A 23,207-nucleotide genomic window follows, 5' to 3' on the forward strand; every position below is an offset into this window, starting at 1 on the left:
GCACGCCCTCATACTCTGCTTCTGACTGGCTATGAGTCCTTACCTAGGTACTGTCAGGACACGCCCTCATACTCTGCTTCTGACTGGCTAGTAGTCCTTACCTAGGTACTGTCAGGACACGCCCTCATACTCTGCTTCTGACTGGCTAGTAGTCCTTACCTAGCTACTGCGCAACAAAGATGGAACAGAAGTGAGATGTCTCACTCTGTAGCTAAAACAGAGAGCTCAACACACAGGGTGAAAAGAGGAGCTGTGCAGTACAACAAAAATATGGTGTTTTTTGAAAATTAAACCATGTAAAACTATTCTGGTACAACCCTTAAATACAATTATGAAACTGAAAATGAGCATAATATGAGCACTTTAAACAGATGTGTCAAAGGTAAAGGTAACAAACAACGGCATGTGGCAAACAGGAATGAATGCAATGCATTCAGCCGAGGGAGAGAGAAGTAGTGAGCACGTGGAGCTGCACGCAGGTGAACCAGACACGCTGACTGTCAGCCAGTTTCCTCCGGATCTCGACACGGACAGCGCATTTTTGTAGGTTTCCAATGAAAGTATCAGTGTAGCCAATATGACAGAGACAAGGACACAGAGCTGCTTTATTTTAAATTATACTTTATTTCATATAAAAACAAAACAATAAACAAATAAATTAGATATTTCTAAAATAATTCTCTTGAGGAAATGTTTAAGAACTCTGTGATTGTTTACGGTTTGTATCTGGGAGAAGAGCAGATAACTGGAATGTAAAGATGTAAATGTGTCCGGACACTTTGTGTGTTTGTATGTAAATGTAAAAAAGCTTAATTCCAAAACGAGACACCATCTCACACCAGATGATTGACAGCACGAAGAGCAAACAAATGAGGAGAGAAGATACACGAATCCTTCATTGACTAAACGGTTGACTGGTTTCACACAAAGGAAGATGATTGGAGGATGCATTTTAAGCATTTTGGAATTAAACCTTTTTTCATCTTTGCAACACTTAAAAAAAAAAAAAAAAACGACCAGAGAGAAATGAAGCGACACAACTGGCGATGCAGGTACAGCATAGTATAGTACATTTCGGATGAAAGTCAATTAAATTCAACGGAATCACCGGATTAGCTTGGTACAATCTCTTTTTTTGTTGAAATCTTTTTTTTTCTGTCAATGGTTGTTTGCTTTGTGTCTAAATTGTTTTGTCTGTGGTCAGATTCAGCAGGAGGACCGGGACTTAGTTGGCATTTTTACCCCACAGGGGAATTTTCTGCAGCTGGTCCCGATGGTGAATCTGAATTAAGATTGGTAATTTCAAAGATGGTGGCTGTGGGGATAAAGATAGGGGCGTTTGGGAGAGAAGAGGACACATTACCATAATAAGAGCCTCTTCATTTGCACACAAGCAATCCCCACACATCCACCACCAACCCCCCCCCCCACCCCCGCAAAACTCCCTCTGGTCCGTAGTCACACCCATTAAGCCTGCAAAGCCTTCATTGTCCGGCCAGGCTGCGGACCTGAGGACCCCTAACCAACAGATTGGGCTGGGTGAAGGGTTACAGCCAGACAAAGGAGGCTTCCTCCCCCTTCTTCTCTATTTGAAATCAATCACACTGGCTTTCACATTCAGTGCCCCCACACCCCCCACCACCACCACCACCACCTCCTCCTCCTTGTCAGCAGTGACAGTGGGCTTGGGCAAGCTCCCCAACAGAGTCCCCAATGCTATTTAGGTTAAGTCCCACCCTGGACACAACTGTCTCTGACAATGTAGACTGAAAGAGTAAAGCTGTTGTTAAAGGAAGCGCACGTAATGTTGTCTCCAAGTTTACGTGGTTGTTTGAACACGTACATGAGTCTCATGAGCTTTGAACACTTCAAAACTTGCTAAAAACATTTTGGGTGGTTTCCGTCCAACAACAGCAACAAGAACTGGAACTCTCTCTGGTATTTAACCACTAAATTGTTTTCCTGGGCTGGAGGTCGAAGCAGTTTACTACAAAATGACAAATGGAGGGTTTCATTCCAAAATAAAAAATTAAGCCATCTTTCAAGGCACCAATCCATCATTCTTTAACCACATACATTTGAGGTTAGAGTTGTTGAATTTTGTGTTTCTCAGTTGGTCAAGATATGGGTTGAATTGGAATTTTTTTTGCAAAAGTTGCTGATGTGCACCAATTTTAACAGCATGTATTGTTACTTTATGATTTGGGTGATCTTTGGAGATCATTGAATACAATTAGTTTTCTAAATTGAATATTTTTGGGATGAAACCTGGACATGAAGACAATGTGACAGCTGCGACAGGTTTGGCACTTGAAACACCAGATTAAATTCCTCTCTCCTTTCGCCTCCAATAACCTTCATTTTTGTGTCATTCAGAATAATTTATGAAAGACAATCGTCTTTCTGCTGTTGATATGTACATACAATATTTTTTTAATATTCTAATATATTCACAGGAAATCATATGGCACTTTGCTGCCGCTACAGCAACTTCTTAGCACAAGGGATCCTGAGATTTAAGACCGTTTTTCTTTTTAAATAAGCAACACAAAAGTAAAATAATCTTATATAGAGAGATTTAAATTTAACAATCTGTTTTCTTCTTTTTTATCATAGCAAAATAAATCTTTTTTTTTTTTGTTTTGTTAAAAATGTCTTTATCACCGAGGTTTCTCGAACCTGGTTTTGGGATGTGTAAGGAGATCATTGTCCGTCGCCTCGCTGAGGGAGAGTTGATCAAAGAAAGCGTGGGTACCAGGTTCTTTTTTTTTCTGTGGTGTTTAGTGCCGCAGTTTTCCGACTTTTCCAACTGTTCTTGGGCACAGTGCCAGAGCTGATAACGTTTAGTTTGTCCTTTTTTCTTCTGTCCACGATGAAATGCTTTTCTTCAAAACCTTCACCGTGTGATGAAGCCCAGCGGCCTCAGTGCTCCACGTGCCTGCATGTGTTTCTATGTGTGTGTGTAAATGGCCACCTGTATCTAAGGGCTTCGACTGGTGCCATGATGGAGGTCCAATGGAAAACTTCATGAACAGAAGCTTCAACTTAACGTTAGAAAATGCAGCGGCGGGCCTCCAATATGGCCACCAGTGGATGCGTTACCTTGTGTTCGTGTCTGTGTATGTGTGGGTGCCTTCAGTCGTGAGTCTATCGGAGCGGCTTTTTCATGTCTATCCGGGAGCGCACGTCCTGGTAGCCCAGGAGGCAGGGGTCGGTGGACAAGGCATCGTGGGTAAAAACGGAGTCGTTGTCGGAGGAGCAGGAGCTGGACGTGTCCTCGCACGACGGGGAGTACTGCTCGAAGGGTGTCGACAGGTCCAAGTACTGAGGGGAGACAAGGGAGGTCGGATATTAGAGAAACGTTGGTGTCTCAAGACAAGAGGAAAACAAACTAATCAACATTTAAATGCCTCTCAAAGTGTTTCAGACCGCTTTAATGTTTTAGACCAATGCGTCTGTTATGGAAACAAATTGAAATTTAAAGCCTAGAATATTCTTTTAGTGCGTGCACGAAGCAAGAAATCAATCACATGACTTATTGACCCATCCGCAGGCTGCTCTGACATTTTCAGCAAATTTGCAGCCAAACATTTGATTTAGTATTTGTTAGAAGTTCATAATAATTGGATGCTGCTCTCTGTGCATTTACTCTCATGTGCTGAACACATCTGGACAGCGTATTATGAAAGGGTGAAAGAGAGGATGCGTGGGTGTCCATCTTGACGAGCCTGTGTGCATGTTTGAAACCCACCTCGTCTGAGATGGACAGCAGCACTTTGTCCAGCTCCTCCACCAGCTGTTTGAAGGTCGGCCTCTGGGTGGGAACCGCATGCCAGCACTCACGCATCATCATGTAGCTACAGAAAAGAAGAAGAAGAAGAAGAAAAAACTAAATAAGTACAGCTTTCAGCTGTGTAAATTTCTAATTTGAGCAAAAGAAAATCATAACAAATTATGCAAATATGACTTTTCATCCATGTACGTACATGATGCACTACTACACTGTCAAACGAGGCCACGCACATTTAGGAGACAGGAAGTGTGAACTGTTTCATACCATTGGCGCATCTTTAGTTATAGAGAATTTTTGGTTTAAGTTTAGTCTTTAAATTCCCTAAAAAGATAACTTACTGTCCAAAAAACAAACCTTTTTGAGTCAAAGAAATGACATTGATGACAATACACCCACCTCCCCCAATGAATGGACTTTATGAAATGTTATATATGCTTATGCTGCACCATTTGTGCTGATGGAAGCCACAAACCTGCTAAAAAACGACATAAGAAAGACTCTGGCTTACAGTTCATGTGTGCAGTTGGAGGGTTTGTCCATTCGGTGTCCCTCCTTCAGCAGCTTGAAAAGCTCCTCGACGGGGATCCCAGGGTACGGTGAGCCGCCCAGCGTGAAGATCTCCCACATCAGTACGCCAAACGACCACCTGTAGGATCAGGGGGTGTACAAAGATATGTTAGCCTATCAGACAGCATTTCAACATATGATACAATTAGGTTTTTAGGGGGAGTTCAGACTTGATTACATGAGGTTTTGACAAGACAGGAAAGGAAACATTACTGTCTTTGTCATAAAAAAAAACTTGTTACGAGAAGTTGGACTTACACATCGCTCTGGTGTGTGTAGACTCGGTCAAACAAAGCCTCTGGTGCCATCCACTTCACCGGCAGCCGTCCCTGCAGAGCGGACACGGACACGTTAGAGCCTCACCTTCATTCACCATAACAACTCGCACATTTTTCTTTTTTTTCGCTCACAATCCTCCCCCTCTTCCCTCCTTGTCTCCCCTCTTTTCTAATTAAGTCCCATTAAGCCTGCTGCCAATCAGAGGAAAACATCAGACATCTGTCCTGAGGAGCATTAAAGCTGTGAAAGGAACCTGACTGAGGAGCAGACATGTTTATGAGAGGGTCAGAGGTCAACTTAAAAAGCAAAAACATTCGAGCAGTAATTTATCTGCACTCATACGCTCACTACTGGAAAACAAAAGTTCATCGCTGGAAGGCTAAAGGAGCGAAGAAAAAAAAAAAACAGTGGTTCCTGAAAACTACGCAGCTACAAACTGTCACTTACGTTGGTCGTTTTCTTGTAGTAGTCGATCTGGTGGACTCCTCTGGCCAGGCCGAAGTCAGCGATCTTCATCACGTTGTCCTCGGTCACCAGAACGTTCCTGGCCGCCAGATCTCTGTGGATGCACTGCCGAGAGAGAAGAGAGAGAATTAAAAGAGGGACACAAAGCCCTAAAGCCAACTGCTGGGCCTCCCGATTAGAAGAGTAGCATGCAGTTGAAAGGGTGCTGGTGAATGTGCTCAGAGATTTAATGTCTAATTTGGAAAGTGGGCTGAATGCTATTCAGTGTGTTGCCACTTGTTTTTAACACCGCTCTCCTTTTTACAGTCCTGGCCTGAACAAGGAGGGCGAACTAAACTTTATTATCAAAGCTTGTTCCTTTGAATTGAGACTCGTGACGCGACACGCTCTCCTCTCCGTTCCAGGCCGCGGTTTGGAGAAGTCATGTAAAAACACAGAGGTCCGGGAGGTAGAAATGATTCACTGTAGGTTTTCTCCAAAAATGAAAAGACTCAGCAGGAGTCTAAAGTCATTTTAGTGAACGCTACAAAATTAAAATGTCTTTATATAGAAACCCGGGAGTTTGAAGAAAAAACAAACCCTTTTGGGAGGGAAAAAAAGAAAGGCGCTGTGTGCCCACATTGAATGGATGTCATTAAGTTTATTTTGGTTTTCATTCGAAATAGACGTGGGATTTGCGGGGACGTGCGAAATGAACCAGTCCTGGTTTGTGGGTCTCCCCATAATGGAGGGTTAGTTTCAGGCTCCTGCATTCTTGAGAGGTCGTAGAGCCAGAAACCCGATGCCTGCACCCAGACGACGGCTCTGCTGCCTGTTTGCTAACAGATTTATGGCAGCGCTAAAAAGGACAAAGCCCTGCGACGGAGGGGACGGACAGATGGATGGAGAAGAGTAAACAGGACTGAAGCTGCAGCAGCTTTCTGCTCAGGAATGTCTGTCTGAGACACCGGCTGGCAGACAAAGAGACGTGTTGATAAGAAACACACAGCCAGAGTGCATGCTGGGAAAATGAAAGGAATAGAAGCATGGGGGGGGGACAGACAAGAAAGAAAGGGACAGACAGAGAGATGGGGGGGGGCTGCTGCTGCCATCCAACTGAAGGCCAAGTGCCCAAATCCAAAAACATTGAACTCAGTCCTAATAACAACTCTCTTTAATTCACAACCAAACTTCTGATGTTACCGACGTTGCTTTCATTTTGTGGCTGTATTTCCCTCCCAGGGATGTGGAGACATTTTACTGTAATGAGGACTGATACGTAAACATCCATCTTAAGTTCCTAAGAAGCACCTCAAACCATAAACCCACCGTCTGGCTCACGCCAAAAGTATAACTTCTGTGTTTTAGAAATGTCAAGTTATATTTGAGTACAGAACATATCTGTTGTGGCTACGCAAGCATACGAATAGTTTCTGCTAAAAGCAGCAAAAAAATACATGTTTGTAGTTCACGGTGAAATTTACAGCACTGTACAATAAGCTTAGGAGCTACATGATTTTTTTTTTTTTTTATTATTATTCAAGATATAGTTAGTCTATCATAGTTAGTCTATTCAAGATATAGTTAGTCTATCAGTCTATCATAAGTTCCCAGAACCTAAGAGAATGTCTGCAAATATCTTGTGTGGTCGGACCGACAGTATGAAATGTAAGGATGTTCCATTTACAATGATATAAAACGAAGAAAAGAAGCAAATCCTCATATTCAAGACGCTGGAACCAGATCATTTATGGCTTTTTTTTTTACTTGATTAGCTGCTTAAACGATTAATCGATTATCAAAATAGTTCTCAATTAATTTCCTGCCAGTCGACTGGTCAATAAATCGAATCATTTCTGCGCTAAATCTTAGTTTCCTGACGAGCTTTCCAACTACTGGTAAAAGAGGACAGGAACTCTCTAGACACAAAGTGCCCAAAATAAAATGTATGAGCATCCATGAACTGCTTGCGAGAAAAGATTTACAGCCACTAGAGACTCTCTTTATTTATTTCCACTCTTTAAAGTGAACATACCCTTTTAGAGGCCAGGTACTCCATCCCTCTGGCCACCTGGTAGGCGCAGGACAGCAGGTCTTTGAAGGTGAGCTGCTCCTCAGGCACCTTGGTCACATCAAAGGTGTAGTCCAAGCCTGGGGGTCTCCGGGCCCGCAGGTACTCTCTCAGACTGCCTTTGGAGGCGTACTCCACCAGCACATACAGAGGGCCTGAGGGGGGAAGACAAACAGGATGAAGGACCGGCTTGTTTCTATTGTTGTTTTAGCCTGGAGGCTTGGGACCACCATCGTTGAAACACTCACTAAATTAGCTGTCTGTTGAGATATACAATAACGAGGAGGTTTGTAAGGAAGCTAACCCTCAGCTGAAGCAGAAATAAAACCAGAAACAAGAAAGGTTTAGCCAGATGCTCACCATCCTGCGTGCATACTCCAAGCAGGTTGATGATGTTCTTGTGTTTGTCCATCACCTTCATCAGCTCCATCTCCGAGATGAGGTCTGCCAGATCTTTGTCTGTGGCGTCATCTTTGGGGAAAACATATACTTTATTTAGAAAAAGACAGCAGACTTTCACGGATCTCTCGAGGTATTTTTGTGTCCTTCCTACCTTTGAGCATCTTAACCGCGACAGTGGACGCCGGATCCGGAGAGTCCTTGTTGATGCCGTAGGCCTCAGCTCTGACCACCTGACCGAAGCAGCCTTCTCCTAGAGGTTTGCCTAACGTTAAACTAGAGAGAGAAAGAGTGAGAGTTAGTGAAAATAAGTATGTCCAAATGAAAACTGTACAAATCCATAATTTGGGGCTCTGGTTTTTAAAAACATAGCTTGGGTAGAGCCAAAAATGGCCTGCGGGCTTGTTTCTTTTAAGCTCCATGCACAATGTTTAAATGAGTCCAAGAAGCCAAACTAAACATAGTGAAAAAATACTCTTCGTTGCAGCAACTTTTAAGTAAACTCTGTAAACATATCGTTAGAGTAGAGTGTAATTTCTTTGCAGACAACGACAGAAGTAATTCTAACTTGCAGATAACTTACTTCTCCCTGGGGAACTCCCAGTCCGGGTCGTAGGGCAACTCAAACTCCATGACTCCAGCCAGCATTGGGGAGCAGCTGGACGAGAGGCGAGCCACCCTCATGAGCGACGCACTGGACTTCCCTGACGAGTTGGAGTCCACCGAGTACTGAAGGAAGAGATACAGAAAATTTAGTTTTTAGGAATATACAGGAAGTTGTCAAATGTGGCCACTCTGAACTCTCTATGAACACTTTTGCCTCAGGAAGACGCTGCGTGCGAACTTTCAAACAAATCCCCCGGCCTTAAGTCAAAGTCAATTACTTTCCAAAGTTAGAGAAGACATTGCGTCCTGTACCTGTCTGCGTAGAGGAAACTTGGAGAGCTTCTGGACAGGGAGGGCGTCAAACGGCTCCCTTCTGGGATGGACCTGCATTCGACACAACACCACGATGACGATGGCCATGATCAGAGCCAGGAAACCGCAGGCGTAGATGATGATGTCAGTGTACTTGGTCTCCATGGTGTCCATGGCGTCTGCTGCTTCCTCCTCTGTAGGAAGAGGGGGATCAGTTCAAAGTTTGTCAGTACTAAGATGTCACTCGCTAAATCTGTTGCTGTCAATTTAGAGCCATGAATATCAAGTTTTTCTTTGTGCAGTGTAGCTTTATATTTAAGTTTTTTCAATGACAATGTGAGCTATTAAGTAAATACTTTGCAGCGCTGGATCCAGTAGTCTTCCGTTCGTTCTTTACCTGAGAGGACAGTGAGCCAGGCGGACTGGTGCGCGAATCCGATTGAATTTCCGGCCAGACAGGTGTACTCTCCTGAATCCTCCATGGTAACTTTGGACAGGTAGAGCACCTCCACCTCTGACATGTTCAGACTGCCGGTCTGCACAACACGGATGTAGAAAAAGTGACAAACAGTTAGTATCCAAAACAACTTCTCTTAAAACTTCCACTAGAGGCTTTAACTGTTATTGACTATGCTTAGCAAATGCTACTTTTTTTGTGCACCTATATGTCAGGAAATCAGTTTGTAACTGTATTAAAGATCTGAAAAAAAAAATAGCAAATGGGAGCAGATAATGCGGGTTCCAGTCTTTTAGACGGAGATAGAGGACCAACCTTGAGGACCCGGACATAAGGCGTCCCGTCAGAACCGTAGCGGCTGCCGTTCCTTTCTATGTGTTTGAGCCACTGAATGTGAGGCTGGGCATCGCTGTAGACCTTACAGTGGAACTGGACGTCGCTGCCCACCACTGCTGTGGTGTTGGCTGGTAGACCGGCCTGCAGGATGGGTCTGTGTGGGGAACGCTCTGTGTTGGGGAAAAAAATCAAAGGAGAGATGAGCAAAGTGAGCATAGATGAAAGATAGCATTGTGCTCCAGAGAAACCAGCCAGAGCGTAAAGGCTATCTCTCCTACTTGGGGCAACAGTTCAAAGGAGATTCAGCGACATGGAGAAGAAGATTGAACTGATCTGCCAAACTTGGTTTCATAAATACCTCAGCAGGACAAAAGTGGGGGAATCATAGGCAGCATTGGCTATAGACATCCAAATATGTGGCCATTTAAAAGCCGACCAACATGGCTGCTTTGTAAACAAACATCTAAAAATGCCCAGCAGTTGTCACTGTTACATATAATGTGTTTGCATGCTGGCATACAAGAGCAGGAAATGTCATTTTAGGAGGAAAATCGGTTCCATTAGCGTGGCTCTTTGTCAGCTGGTCGCCGGGCTCTCTTTGATCTGCGATTACTCTCGCTCTCTGATCTCGTTAGTTGTCTCGTTAGTCTTCTCCCCCCGTAGACGGGGACGGAAACTGACCCCGCGGTGGACAGACAGCGAACAAATGAACAAACAAACCGCAGCCCTCCTTGATCTCCTGTCACAGGTCAGGTAGAAAACTGGTGTGGACACCTGACCGTCCACATCCTGCTGAGGCGCCCCTGTCCCCTTCTGCTCACCCCGCTGGTTATCCCCTCCCTCAGACTGGAGGCAACTATTTGAAGGCATGATGCTTTCTCCACAAGTGCTATCGCAGCCGTGAATATCGTCAGCCAGACCACAAAGCATTGACACTCAGGTTTAAAGAATAATCGCTAATGTCTGTTTTGCCTAATTCAACAATTCAACCCGAGTCCATGACATGTTACTTTTTAATTTGCACACACTCTCTAAAATGTGTCCAGACAGAACTGGATCATCCGTTTCTTACCCAGGACATCGAGGACGTAGCTGTGAGCGATGGAGCCGTATTTGTTCTCCACCATGCAGGTGTAGTTTCCTCTGTCTGAAGGCACAACGCTCTCCATCACCAGGCTCCAGTGCTGGTGTCTCAGCTAGCCAAAGAAACGCACAAAAAAAAACATCAGCGTGGATCGACACACATTGAATTTTACAAACTCAAATATCTCTGAAAGCCCTGGCGGATCATCCGAATGAACCCAGCTGTCTGATTTATTTACCATGCAGGAGACAAGAAACCATGCTCACCTTGATGCCTCCGATGCGGTGCTCTCCTCTAAATTCACGTCCATTTTTGAGCCAGCGGATGCTCGGGATGGGGCTGCCCATGGCCGGGCAGCGAAACTTCACCGTGTTGCCTGCAGGAACGGCATACAGCTTCTTCTCCATACGCTGGGTGTGGGTCCAGTAGGGACCTGTTTAGACAAAAAACGGTCAATGAGCTTTTAGTCCGAATGCTCGGATGAAGCCTGAAGGTTAAGTTGTAATAATTCCTCAAGGAACAACAACACACCTCTGGAGAAGTAAACCTGGTCGTTTTCGATCTCAGCCGATGAGTCCTCCAGCCCGTTGTCCTCATCGTCGTCCCCTGACCCCAACGAGTCTGGAAACACATAAAGGCACTATGAATAAACATTTCTCGATTATTGTTTTGTCTATAAAAGAATTGAGTTCAAAATGCTCATTGCAATCCAACAACGCCTGAGTTGGCTGATTAAAATTTCTTGTTTTGTCAAACTAACAGTCCAAAGCCTAAAGATACCATTGACATATATATAATGGACCAACAGATCCCGTTGCTCTGGATGGAGACCAGTGAAGGATATTAGAAGCACTTTTCCGGTGAGCACTTGCTTTACTGCGCAGCCTCCAACTGAGAGATACAACGTAAATGTGACGTGAGCAACGTGTCTGAAAGTTGGAAGTCTTCTGGTAGCTGTGCCAAGAGAAATCTCAATCATTCCCAATCTTACAGAGACGGAGAGCGTAGGTATATGTAAGGAGATAACATCGGCACAGGCTAATTATTGCTAACTAAAATGCTAGTTAACATCAGTAATTAAACCTAAACAGCTCATGTAAGTCCAAACTGCCTGCAAGCTTCTCCTGTACTATACGGTAATTCCTCTACTCTGCGACAGTAAGTCGCTTGGTTATGACACAATCGTTAGCCTACTTTTACAAAAATGTCTGCTACGGAGCCATAATGTGAGATACAAGGTAATGGAGCCTTTTATACATTGTCGTGTTTCTTTAGAAATGAACAATGGACAAATAGAGTCTTGAAACGCTTCAGATGTAAAGTTATTCGCTGTCAAAGTGACGTCAAAATGAATGGCAGTCAATGGAATGCTAACGGCGGGTGATCACTTGTTAGCATCAAAATGGCGCCATGGGAGCTACGCATTCCAGACGCTCGCTTACCCCCTTGAAAGATACTCAGTTTACTACGATATAAATTAAGGAAATTAGGCATTTTAGAAGCTGGAACCAGTAAAATGTTGGCATTTTTGCTTACAAAATGACTTTTAACGATGGCTATAATCTCTTTGCTATTAACTTTGTTTCGAAAGCAATCAATTGACTCGTTTCCCTTCTAATGTAATGTCACACAAAGTTTGGCACCCATATTGAAGGTCCTCAGTAAGAGTGTCAGGTGACTGTTTTGTACATCTACATAACGTTAGTGTGTTAACTTGGCTTACTGTTAAGCTAAAGACATTAGCACCAACACTGACATAAAACACAAATCTTAAGGCAATACAACAACTGTCAGTTAGTAACAGTGTTGGTGTCCTTACCTGCCACAGTGATGGTGAAGTTCCTCACAGGCTCTTTGGTTCCCCGGACAACACAAACGTAAACGCCAGAGTCCTCGTATGTCACGTCCGTGATCTCCATAATGGCTACGCGGATCTGGATGCGGGGCGTGGGCAGAACCCGGACTCCCTCCTTGTACCAGTTGACCGCCATGCCTGGCCGAGTGCTCGTGTCGCAGCGCAGTTTCAGGACGTTGCCCGGCTCCAGCAGAAGATGTTCTGTTGTGTCCTCACTCAGGTCCTCGAGAACATCTGTTGAAACCAAAGAACATCGGCACAACACTGAGTCTTCCTTCATTTTCTACACATTTTACTCTTTCACACACATTGCCACTCAGGCCAGTCAGCCGGTTATTTCTTCATCTCCTTTCTAAAGCAAGTAGCCTTCCCCTCAACTCTGACCTTAACACTTCAACCCCATTATCTCCTCTACCCACATAGAAACACACAATGACATTACCATGGAGACCAGGAGGCCTGACTGACCCAACAAACCCCCTCCTCCTCTTCATCTTTTTGTTCCCCTGTGGGTTATTGTGGGACTGAGAGCGATCTAGCTAACACGGCAAACTCCCTCCCAAAAAAAAGAAGAAGAAAGTAAAGGAGGAGGAAGAGAGGCTGAAACTAATGAACATGTTGCAGCGTGACAGTGGACAGAGAGTAAATCTAAGGGGCGGTGAAGTTTCACTGGAGATCTAAGTGAGCGACGGGAGGAGAGAAGTTCATTCCAGCCTGGGGAGGAGGACGAGCCCACGCAGATGGCCGCCATACCATCCACAACAGTCTCTTAGGGCCGTCCTCGATGAAAGATGTTCTTTGTCGATTAACACTAATATGATTTTGTCGACTAATTAGTTATTTGATTTGAGTGACGGATCTGTAAAAACTGAGTTCTCCATAAAGAATCATGCAAAAGCATCACTTTAAATCTTTTGTTTCATGTTCACGTTGTTCAGAAGTTTCTTGAAAATTAGTCATTAAGGATGAAAAAAAAGCACAACAAATGACTAATCGACTAAAAGAAATTAGTCAACTAAGACTATGACAATCCATTAGTCGACGAATCCACTAAGAGGGGTAGCCCTACAGTCTGTCTTGTCCTTTCTGGGTTTTACAAACGTATTCTTTACAGCAGTTTATGCATTAACTTCTGGATCAGACATTACAATCACGGATAAGGAATGCAACTAAAACATTTGTCGTTTTGGATTGAAAATATTTCCATTTCCACGCAACTTTTCCCAGCATGAGATTGTGAAGTTACCTGATGGGATGTCAGCAGCAGTCAGGTCCACAGTTTGGGAAATGAAGGTACCTGTGGAAGGGAAAAGTTGTGGTTAGAAAATAGCGCGATACTTGGTCCGATAGATGCAACATTGTAGTGTAATTAGGCTCAAATTCACACTGGGCTCTTTCCAAGCTGGCACAAAAACTAACAAGATACGTCCAAGCGTTGGTGTGACGATAAAAGTGTCTCACCAGGCAGGACGTCCAGCCACGCCGACTGCATGGCCTGCACTGTCTGCCCTGCGTGGGTGCTCTCAGCCATGCAGAGGTACTCTCCTGCGTCCTTCAGAGTGATGTTGGACAGATGCAAAGTGTTCACCTTGGACGTGTTGCTCTGCAGGGCCTGCATGGAGGAGAGATCATTGCAACATCTTATATATAATATCTAATATAACAAGGACAGAATTGGAAACTGACTCAAACTTGTTTATTTGTATCTCAGCTGATCTGTTCTTACCGTCAGAGCTCTGAGGTGAGGCTGACCTCCCTGGCCGACCTCGGTCTTCAGCCACTGCACCTTGGTGGTCGCCGGCCGGTGGACTTTACACACCAGCGTCGCCTGACCGCCCACCAGCCCTGTGGTGTTTTCTGGGTAACCTGGCACAATCAGAGGCCTGGAGACCCGGAGATCTGGATAACGAAAAAGGAAGGGGTGGAGAAAAAAAGATTTTAGGTATTGTGGAGGCATTTTACCTCCTTGTGGATTTCACTTTGAGATTAATTTTCATCGTCTGACTTTAAAAGCAGCACAAACAGCCTTTTCCTCTGACTGATTCTCATTTCATCCTAAAATACCAGATTTCCAGGTGTCGTTTTATGGTTATGTCACAGAATAAAGGAGTTTTAAGAAACTGCTACAAACCTCCTTGGTCTAAACGCACTCTCCAGTGAGTGAGACAAGAATTGTCAAAACACACCCTTGTAGTTTCAGTTTACCTCTAAAAGGTCCGGCAGCAGTAGTACACCATGTTCCTTAACAACCGCTGTCATTTAATGCCACCAGGCGCTGGTGATAGAGTGCCCTGATAACCCGGCTACTATCGTATCAGCATCATCTACAGTGCCATCCATTCACTGGGTCACTCGCCCATTTATGTGCTCGCCCAATCCCTTGTTGGAGCATATGTGCGCCCTGGCCGGGGACTCGCTGCTCAGTCACTCAGAACGAGCAATTTTCCAGGGCAATTTTCTGTCTGATTGCTTCCTGCGAGCGCTTAGTGAAAAGGCAATCTGTTCCCTTGTCGGAGTGAAGTGCTGCCCAGAGTGCATGTGGAGGTAAAGCTTTCAGGAGCACACACACACACACACACACACACACACACACCTACAACCTTGTTAGTGGAAAATCAGAAACGCTGATTGGTCAAAGCAGCCAAAAGGAAAACGCATTAAAAGAAACGTTGTGATGGATTGCTTTAATGTGAACAAACTACCAACTGTCCTCTGAGTTCAAATATATTACGAAATAAGAGATCCCAACAAGCCACACTTTCATCTAATGGAGCAAACACAGTAAAACAGTTGGCAGTAAATCACAGAGATGAGCGCACACACACACACACACACACACACACACACACACACACACACACACACACACACACACAAACTTACAGCCGTGCTAATGAACTTGCAGAGACAGGGACGGTGCCCTGGAGATGAACTCGCGGCAGAGTGTGAATTGTCACCCAGAGGCGAGGGGGCAAACAAAACACAACACAACACAAACAAACCGCTCGAGGGATGCGAGCCAACCATCAGCCAGCCGGCCGGCTGGGCTGGCAGAGCGGAGCGGAGCAGAGCCCTCTGTGGAAACCAGTTGGGACAATGAGGAGTCTCATTGCCTGACCCGGGAACCAAGCAGCAGAGCTATGGATCCCTTTTTATAACGGCATCGCTACAGAACATCTCAAATCATTCAGTGTTGTTCAGGATGCTAGAGAATTTCATCCAATCAGGTCAGTTTGCGGCTTTAATACTAAGGAGCTGGGGTAGCGCCGTAGTATTATTTTAACCCCCTAATTACCAAAGGAAGTATATTACAATTAATACATGATTTATAACACATTGTTATGTAGTTGTATGCAAAAAACTCACTAGAAATACTTCTTCTCCACTCTCATGGCAACTGAGCAAACTATCTGCTCATGGGAGGCCACAAGATGCGACTGAAAGCTCCTGAAGAATTCTAGTAAGTGAACCTTGAGTTACTTTTTCTGTCAGGAATGAACCTTTTGAGCTCAACATCACAGATTTGTGAAAACAGTTAATGAAGCATTTGCTGTCATGTGTAATCAAAGATATTATTAGATACGATTTAGTTTATGTTATACTTTGTTAGCAGTCATTCACTATCTATTTCATGTATGAGAAGTTATAATAAATTGTTCCAATGGTCCAACTCGGTCCGAAACGCTGTGCCTAACCAGCAGATGCACTCCTACAAATAAAAGCCAACCTATTTATTCCGCGCAGAGACTAAAGCAAAAACATTCTTTGGCCGCACTCTGTTCTCCCTAATGTTGTGAGGTTAAACAATTGACAGCCTTTTGTGATGCTATTCGAAAATGTATGTTAATTTATGCCTCGACGCAGAGGTCCAGGGTTCGAATCCGACCTGTGACGATTTCCTGCATGTCTTCCCCCTCTCTCTCCCCTTTCTCACCTAGCTGTCTTGTCAAAAATTAAAGGCGGAAAAGTCCAAAAAATAATCTTTAAAAAAAAATGTAAAAAAAATCACAGGATTAAACCAGCCATGGATTTAAGTTGCCGTCCATCATTTTTACTTTGACATCATCTGTGTACACTTACTGATTTTATATCTGCATTGTTGACTGGATAACAAGCAGCCAAGACAAAAACTGTACTCAGACTTTTCTATAATCTGTAATGATGTGGCAGAAAAACACTACTGAAAATATGTTTTTCCGGGGAGGGGGACAAGAAACATTGGACAAGTCATATCCCTACATTTAGCAGCGTGCGGTTAGTAACATTAGATGTATCATTATATTTAGCCACACGACAGAAAAACGGCCGGAGGCTGAAAATACCTCAAAAAGATTTATGAAAACTTTGTTGGATGAAAACAAGGATGTTTCTCTTCCAACTCCAATTCCAACTTCTTTTTCATCCTTAATTCTGAAGACTGAATGAGATCTACCCTGTCAGGAGTCTGAGCAGTGTATTGTGGATCCCTCTGACCCCTCACCACCTCTCCTCAGTTGGACTCATCTTTGGGGATGTGGGGGTCTCTTCACTCTTTTAACTGACATTGGGGGATGCCACATCTCTGTCTCCTCTCAGTTACAATAATCTTCCTCCACTTTCTCTTCGATGCGTGTCTCTTATCTAGAAAGTGACGCCCCACAATAAACTTCTAGAGTCAAAACCAAGAGTGACAAATCCTGATCATTTTATTCATTCGTTGAATCCGAGCTCTAATCCCAATATTTCAACTGATTATTAGGACATCCAGGATGTCACAGAGCCATGTTTTTTGTGTTTCCTTTGGCCTATTTTTGAGTAACATTTCTAGATCGCAAACCAGCTGTAATAAATGGGAACTGCTTCCTGAACTCACTGATAATCCTACGTTATACGTTCCACTGGGGAACTACAAAGTAGTTCCAAGGAGGTTTGTTTGTATAGATTGAGGCTTGACTTTGGCTTATGAAAGTGGTTCGGATCGGATTGTTTTTGCGCAGAAAATCTGGAAGCTTTCATCCACTTTGAATTGAGTTCATTCTTGCGATCACAAAATCACAGATTTGTGAGGGAACTGTTTGAAACAACAAAGCACCAAGATAAAAGTTGCAGCTCTATCTCCACAGCTGCAACCTGCACGTTTTACGACCTTAAGATCTTTCTATCATCAATCCTGCTTTGACTTTTTTCTCGCCGCCTTGTAAATAAACCTGAAAAGGTTTTTTTTCCTGCACATTGTCGTCTGAACAAGCAAGCCCCGCCTGGCCTCACGGGCCCTGAAGTACAAAGTTGGGCAACAGAGACGAAGAAGAGACTGCTCGATGCCTCCGGGGCAACAACCCACTTTGTCTTTCATCAATCTACGTACAAAAATGTCACCTAGTCCTTTAATCTGAAAGGAAAGTTTGGTGTATGTAGGTTCTGGTAGAAATTTCTGGCTAAGGGTCAGAGAACAAAACTCATTTTAAGAAAACTGCCTCTCAAGATAAGTATTGTAAATTGTACAATACATTTTTATTGGAAACCATTATTTAAAGACACAATATTTAATCAAATACTGAGCATCCTATACCCTATACTTTAAGCAGAAATCTGTAGACGCAAATAGACGTGTCGTAAAATAAACTCTAAAAATGTGTATTTTGGATGTTGTCTTTATATTGTGAAAGAAGACTTCTTATGGAAGCAAAATAGCCCATAATCTCAAAATTGATCAGGGAATGAAAAAGATAGTTTTGCCTGCCATGTCTGGCCTTAAAAACATCATCTACTTCACAGCTAAGGGGAAACAACTGATTGTATTGAAAGAGTATTCTGATTACATCTCAACTCAATGGAAACATTAGAATGGAGCTGACAATGGCTGACTTATTGCATTGGCTTCTGTTCGTAAAGCATCAATGTGAAAAGCCCCTGTACCCCCATCCTCTACAGCTGGCACACAGCCAGGCAGATTTACACTTCCGAGCCCCAGGGCCTCGGACGGATCAGGTAGCTTAGTTTACGGCAGCAAATACACTGAGAGCCTTTTTCCCTCCCTCCATCCAAGACTCGACTGCAGCCGCTCTGTCATTTTTCCTGTCACCTTGACTTCCTCTGGGGCCACGGCTGCCAAGAAACTGACACTTTCTAAGGAGTAAATGTGGGCTGATCGAAACCTTTACAGATTCATTCACACAGTTATGTTTAGGCACGCTTCTTTTGAGCAGTTCACTGCGATACAATCAGACCTTTCAGCCACACGCATATCTGACTTTTATGCAACACAACCCCCCCCCCAAAAGAAAATAAGGAAACCATCTGTAAAGCATCTTGTGATTTCAGATCAGATTTGACAATGTTTTATAGTTTCAGGTGTCATCACCTGCAGAAAAAAAACCCAGTTCAGGCCTTACCTTTAGTCCTTCCTTCGTCAATGGACCTGGCGGAAACTCTGTCCATCAAACAGAGCAGGAGAAGGCAGAAGGTGCAGATCCTCTCCATCGTCTGTGTGTGTCTTCTGGTTTAAAAAAAAAAAAAAGGTAGAAATGTACGCCGGAAGCCTGGAGTTGGCTTCACACTTCGGTCCCTGGCATTGGGAACTTCAGAAACCCACAAAAAGTCTCTAAATCGGAATCCTGCAGATGCAAACGAACACAACGGGAGACAGTTATCTGTTGATCGGAGATCTGGCTGGAGAGCAGCTTAAAGACACAAACTTCTCCGTTCAGTTTTACACCAGGTGGCATAAAATCACAAACAATTGTTCAGACAAATAGTAAAAGAGGCTTTTTTGACTGCGTGCAGCTGTATTCTTAACCAGATGTCCTGCTAACTGCCCCACTCATCGGCCTCACATTGTCCAGGCTCTCCTGCGTCATGAATAAGGAGCAGGGCTGTTACCGCCTGTTGTTTGTCAATGGATGGCCCGGCTCAGTCTGCCCCGGGATAATGGGCCCTTACTGGGAAAACACTTGAAACTTGCCAGGAAGCTACAGAATGTGAAGGAGCAGCAGAGACTGGCAGGGCAGCTGATGAGACTTCAGGTGGAAATGGGTGAGCGCTCACCGAAGCGTCACATACTCAGAGTGCCATCTCCTCACTCTGAATCTGACTGCAGGCCACACCTGTGGTACCTTAACTCTTGAGCGTTTTACATCCCAGTATAACTCTAAACTTTACTAATGGTCTGGCAATTATGTTTTTGTTTAATCGAGTAACTGTTTGGTCTATAAGTTGTCAGAAAATGGCAAAGGAAATGGCCATCAGTGTCCAAAAGCCCAAGGTGATGTCTTCAGATGTCTAGTGATGTGTCACCAACAGTCCAAGGCCCCAAAGATGTATTTATTTAAATATCACAGTGAGTTGGAACTAAGATTTAGGATCTGTATTTAGCATTTTTGCCTAAAGAAGGACTTAATCGATTACTCTAAATACTTGAATCCTTCTCTTTTAGCTTTAAACATTTTGAACCCTTTTTTATATGATTAACTGCTGCATGTTATCAATGGCATTTAAATAATTACATTTCCTTATTGAAATAAAAGCAGAGTTCATAAACAACTTCCAAAAATGTGCGTCTCTGTTAAATGGTCCATGGAAGAACAAATTCCTCAGTTTCATGAGCAATATGTTTCTACTAGTATTACTACTGACAATATTATTGTAGAAAAGTTTATAGAAATCACATTTAAGTACAACACTGTTGCCATTAACTCATTCTGAACACAAGCTATAAACACCAACACTAAAGGAGTAATACGGGGATTTTATTTATTTATTTTTTTTGCTGTTGCTGCGAGTCGGCCCAACTGCGCACAGGCGCCAGACCCTGGTGCGTGTCTCCATGCATGCAGGCCGCGCCCACACACACACATACACACACACAGACACACACACACACCGTTTAAAGAAAGCAGCCTGCTGAATGAAACGTATTCTTTCTCAATTAAGGACTGGAAAAAAAAAACGTTATCCTCCTTCTTCTGCTGATTCCGCTGCCTCGCTGCTGCAGCCTAAACACTTCAACTGTATTCTACTCTTCAGGCCTGAAACACGGAGAGAGCTTTTATTATAAGCATGGCATATTTCTGTCACTTAAGCCACACTTAATAAATCCGTCATATGCACTGTTAGTCTCAAACAGTGCATGTGAACACGTTACTATTTACTTTATACAGTTATAAAGCTGTCAGTCGATCCATTCAGCATATGCTGAGTGCCTGGCTGGCGCATTCATGGGCTCAATAAAACATTTAAATGCAATAATGACTTTAGATGTCCCTCAATTAATAGAATTGTCCTGCAGAAGTGTCTGATGAGGACTGCCATCGTGGACGGTGTCAATTCCTCAAGTCCATGCGGGTGAAATAACTTTTAAGTGTCTCGTTTTTAATAATTTAATATGCGGTTATTGCTGTGATCTGATGGAGTTAAAGCTTCGCTCTGAGTGTCTTTCCTCTTGACAAATAGTCCGTGCGGACGGTTCAAGCTCTGATAAGTGACTCGTTTAGCTCTGTGAGTGTTGCAAAACACAAAAATTAAAATAAAAACGTGGCCTTAAATGAAAGCCACAGTTTATCTCCTGAAATCCCTGTTAAAAATGACAAAACGTGGATTTACAATGCAAATGAGCGATCCTGGTAGGTGGAGAAATAGACCTTGTACTGTGCATTATATCAAGACGGTGAGCTGTTTTATGAAAACAAATGGAAGAAAGTAGAATGAACTCGCTCTAATAACAACTTGTAAGGCTTTAAGTAGCCTAATTAAACGTGAGACGTTTAGTCGCAATCCATAACCCACATTCTAAAATGAATGAAACAACAAAGCTGTCTGTCTAGATTCACTCACCTTTCCTCCCGGTCTGTCCACGGAGCGATGACTGGCACCAGGGGGGGGGGGGTGGGGGATCACTCCTTATCCCAGTCGATTCGAGTGAATATTGAAATCCTCATTTGGAGCTCTGTTGTCGCCGCTGTATCCTTTCCTTAAAAGCAGTCTGTGAGCGGGCGTTGCGTATCCCTCGGAAAACGAAGTCGATCTTATAAATCCATCAAAAGCAGCCCCTTTGGAACATGAACGACAGCTGCCGGGCTCTCCTGGTGACCGGGGGAGCTATGATCCCCCCTGGGCAAAGTCCACTGCAGCCCGGCCGCTCAGAGGGCTAAATCCATGGAGAGAAAGAAAACCAAACACGGAGCGAGAAGAGTGGATTAGCGCGAGTACAAAAACCTGTCCTTTCTCGCTGTGAAAATGTTGAAAAAGAGTCGATGTGGCGAGTAAAAGAGGTTAACAAGAGGGTGATAAAAACGTGTCCCCGTAGTTCAGAGTCCCCTCTCGGTTAAACTGTAGCCTTGGATAACTCTTTACGTGCGTCTTTACGCAGCGCTCCTGCAAGCTCTCCTCTTCTCGGTGAGTTTGTCCCGGTTAGATCGGAGCTCTGCCCGCTCAAATGTTGGAGCTCAGCCTCCTCAGTCCCGTTACCCTTCGACAGCAGAGAGAGACTGCGCGTCCTTCACACACCAGCCCGTTCTACAGCACTCTGCTGACTGTCCGGACTGCAGTCACAACAACAATGGTCTGAGCGCGGCCCGGAGAAGGAGGAGGGAGGGAGAGAGAGAGAGAGAGAGAGAGAGAGAGAGAGAGAGAGAGAGAGAGAGAGAGAGAGAGAGAGAGGAGGGGTGCGCTTCTATTACCCCCACATTGAAAACACCCCTTATCCCTCCGAAGAGCTGGTAAATAAAACCCAAGACGCCTCTCCCTCCTTTCCACATCTTGCTGGAAAGTTCCTGAAATCAGAACTTCCTTAACTGTTTTGTGCGCAAATGTATCTTTTTTTTTAAAGTGTCTCGTACACAGTGACCAAACACAGTGTGGCGCGTGCCAAATTAACCACAAACAACACTTTTTTTTGCCTCATAATTTATTGCGGGGTTCATTGTCCTTTATGCAAACAGAGCATTAAGGCCTCTTTTAGAAGACGCATTCAATTAAGTCGCCGCAGTGAGTGAGAATGCTGTGAATTGCATCCGTGTTTTTAATTGCATCAGTAAAAAAAAAGAACAGGACCGCGTAATCCCATTAGCTGCAGCAGAGAATCAAGATCAGCCCTGTTTTTTATAAGCTTAACACGCTGAGCCTTCATGGTGAAGTAAGACCCTCGTGTTAATGTCTCTCTAAGACTGGTTTGTTGATTCACAAAAAAAAAAGAAATATGAAAAGCAAGTTATTACAGTAACACAGCTGATAATGACAACAAAGTGATACAAATGTGACCACATGAATACACTCACTGACTCATTAACGTTTCCTCTTCTTTCTCACTTCAGTTTATAAGTTGAAAACAATGAACAATGCATCTTTCTGTATCCCACCTTGATGATTTTTAATGCAGCGTTGCTCAGGCTTTTGAAATCCAGAAGCAAAAAAACAAATAAAAGAGAAATAATAAACCCTTTAACCCTTTAACTGTGTGATTTGTGGATACAAGAGCAGTAATGTGTTTGGTTTCAACATTACAGTTAACATCTGTCAAGGGTCCAAGACATCAGGACATGTTCCTATGATTTAGAAAATGTAAAAGAAAACAGTTCTTTAAAAAAGAAAAAAAAATATATATATATATATATATATGTGTGTGTGTGTATATATAAGTTTTCCAAACCTCTTCTTTCCTGTTTCTATTTCTGTGCCTCCCTTTTATCAAAGTATGGCTTTTGGAGAGTTTGATGGATGCATTTATCATCACTATATCACTGAGGAGATATTATTTTAGCATATTCAGAATGCACTACATGGCCAAAATACCATCCCTATAGATATCCAATGAAGGAAAATCTTAATGCTACAACATACAATCATTATTTAGACAACAATGGGTTTACACCTTTGTGGCAGCCCCCGTGCACAAAGCCCGCTCCATTAAGAAATGGTTCTCCCAGTTTGGTGTGGAACAGTTTAGATGCCGCATGAAATTCCACCGGCTGGATGTCCGTTACCTTCCACTTTTTTTCTGTTGTAATTTTAAACTCCGGTCACTTTATGAGG

The 23,207-nt window shown here is 43.6% G+C and overlaps 1 protein-coding gene across 1 annotated transcript; it reads right to left on the reverse strand.

The window, feature by feature from the left end:
- Nucleotides 1-604: 604 nt before the first annotated feature.
- fgfr4 (fibroblast growth factor receptor 4) lies at nucleotides 605-21,731 on the reverse strand. Its single transcript, XM_039777898.1, has 21 exons — nucleotides 21,012-21,731; nucleotides 18,575-18,796; nucleotides 13,930-14,102; nucleotides 13,665-13,815; nucleotides 13,450-13,500; nucleotides 12,168-12,437; nucleotides 10,880-10,969; nucleotides 10,615-10,781; nucleotides 10,337-10,460; nucleotides 9,244-9,434; nucleotides 8,869-9,007; nucleotides 8,472-8,665; nucleotides 8,137-8,282; nucleotides 7,708-7,829; nucleotides 7,515-7,625; nucleotides 7,119-7,309; nucleotides 5,087-5,209; nucleotides 4,619-4,689; nucleotides 4,302-4,439; nucleotides 3,752-3,857; nucleotides 605-3,324 (listed from the first exon to the last, which is right to left on the reverse strand). Exons 2-21 carry the CDS (start codon nucleotides 18,660-18,662, stop codon nucleotides 3,148-3,150), a joined length of 2,823 nt encoding a protein of 940 aa, XP_039633832.1. The 5' UTR covers nucleotides 18,663-18,796; nucleotides 21,012-21,731; the 3' UTR covers nucleotides 605-3,147.
- Between the last annotated feature and the right edge of the window lie 1,476 nt (nucleotides 21,732-23,207).

Source organism: Perca fluviatilis, chromosome 16, assembly GCF_010015445.1.
Source record: "Perca fluviatilis chromosome 16, GENO_Pfluv_1.0, whole genome shotgun sequence".
NCBI lineage: Eukaryota > Metazoa > Chordata > Actinopteri > Perciformes > Percidae > Perca > Perca fluviatilis.

Excerpts from the sequence above, each read along its gene's own strand:
- fgfr4 (XM_039777898.1), bottom strand. The coding sequence starts at position 18,662 with ATGGAGAGGATCTGCACCTTCTGCCTTCTCCTGCTCTGTTTGATGGAC. Across the intron at positions 13,816-13,929 it reads CTCACCTCAGAGCTCTGACG|GCCCTGCAGAGCAACACGTC; the intron begins GTAAGAACAGAT and ends TCCTCCATGCAG. Across the intron at positions 10,461-10,614 it reads ACCGCATCGGAGGCATCAAG|CTGAGACACCAGCACTGGAG; the intron begins GTGAGCATGGTT and ends TTCTTTGGCTAG.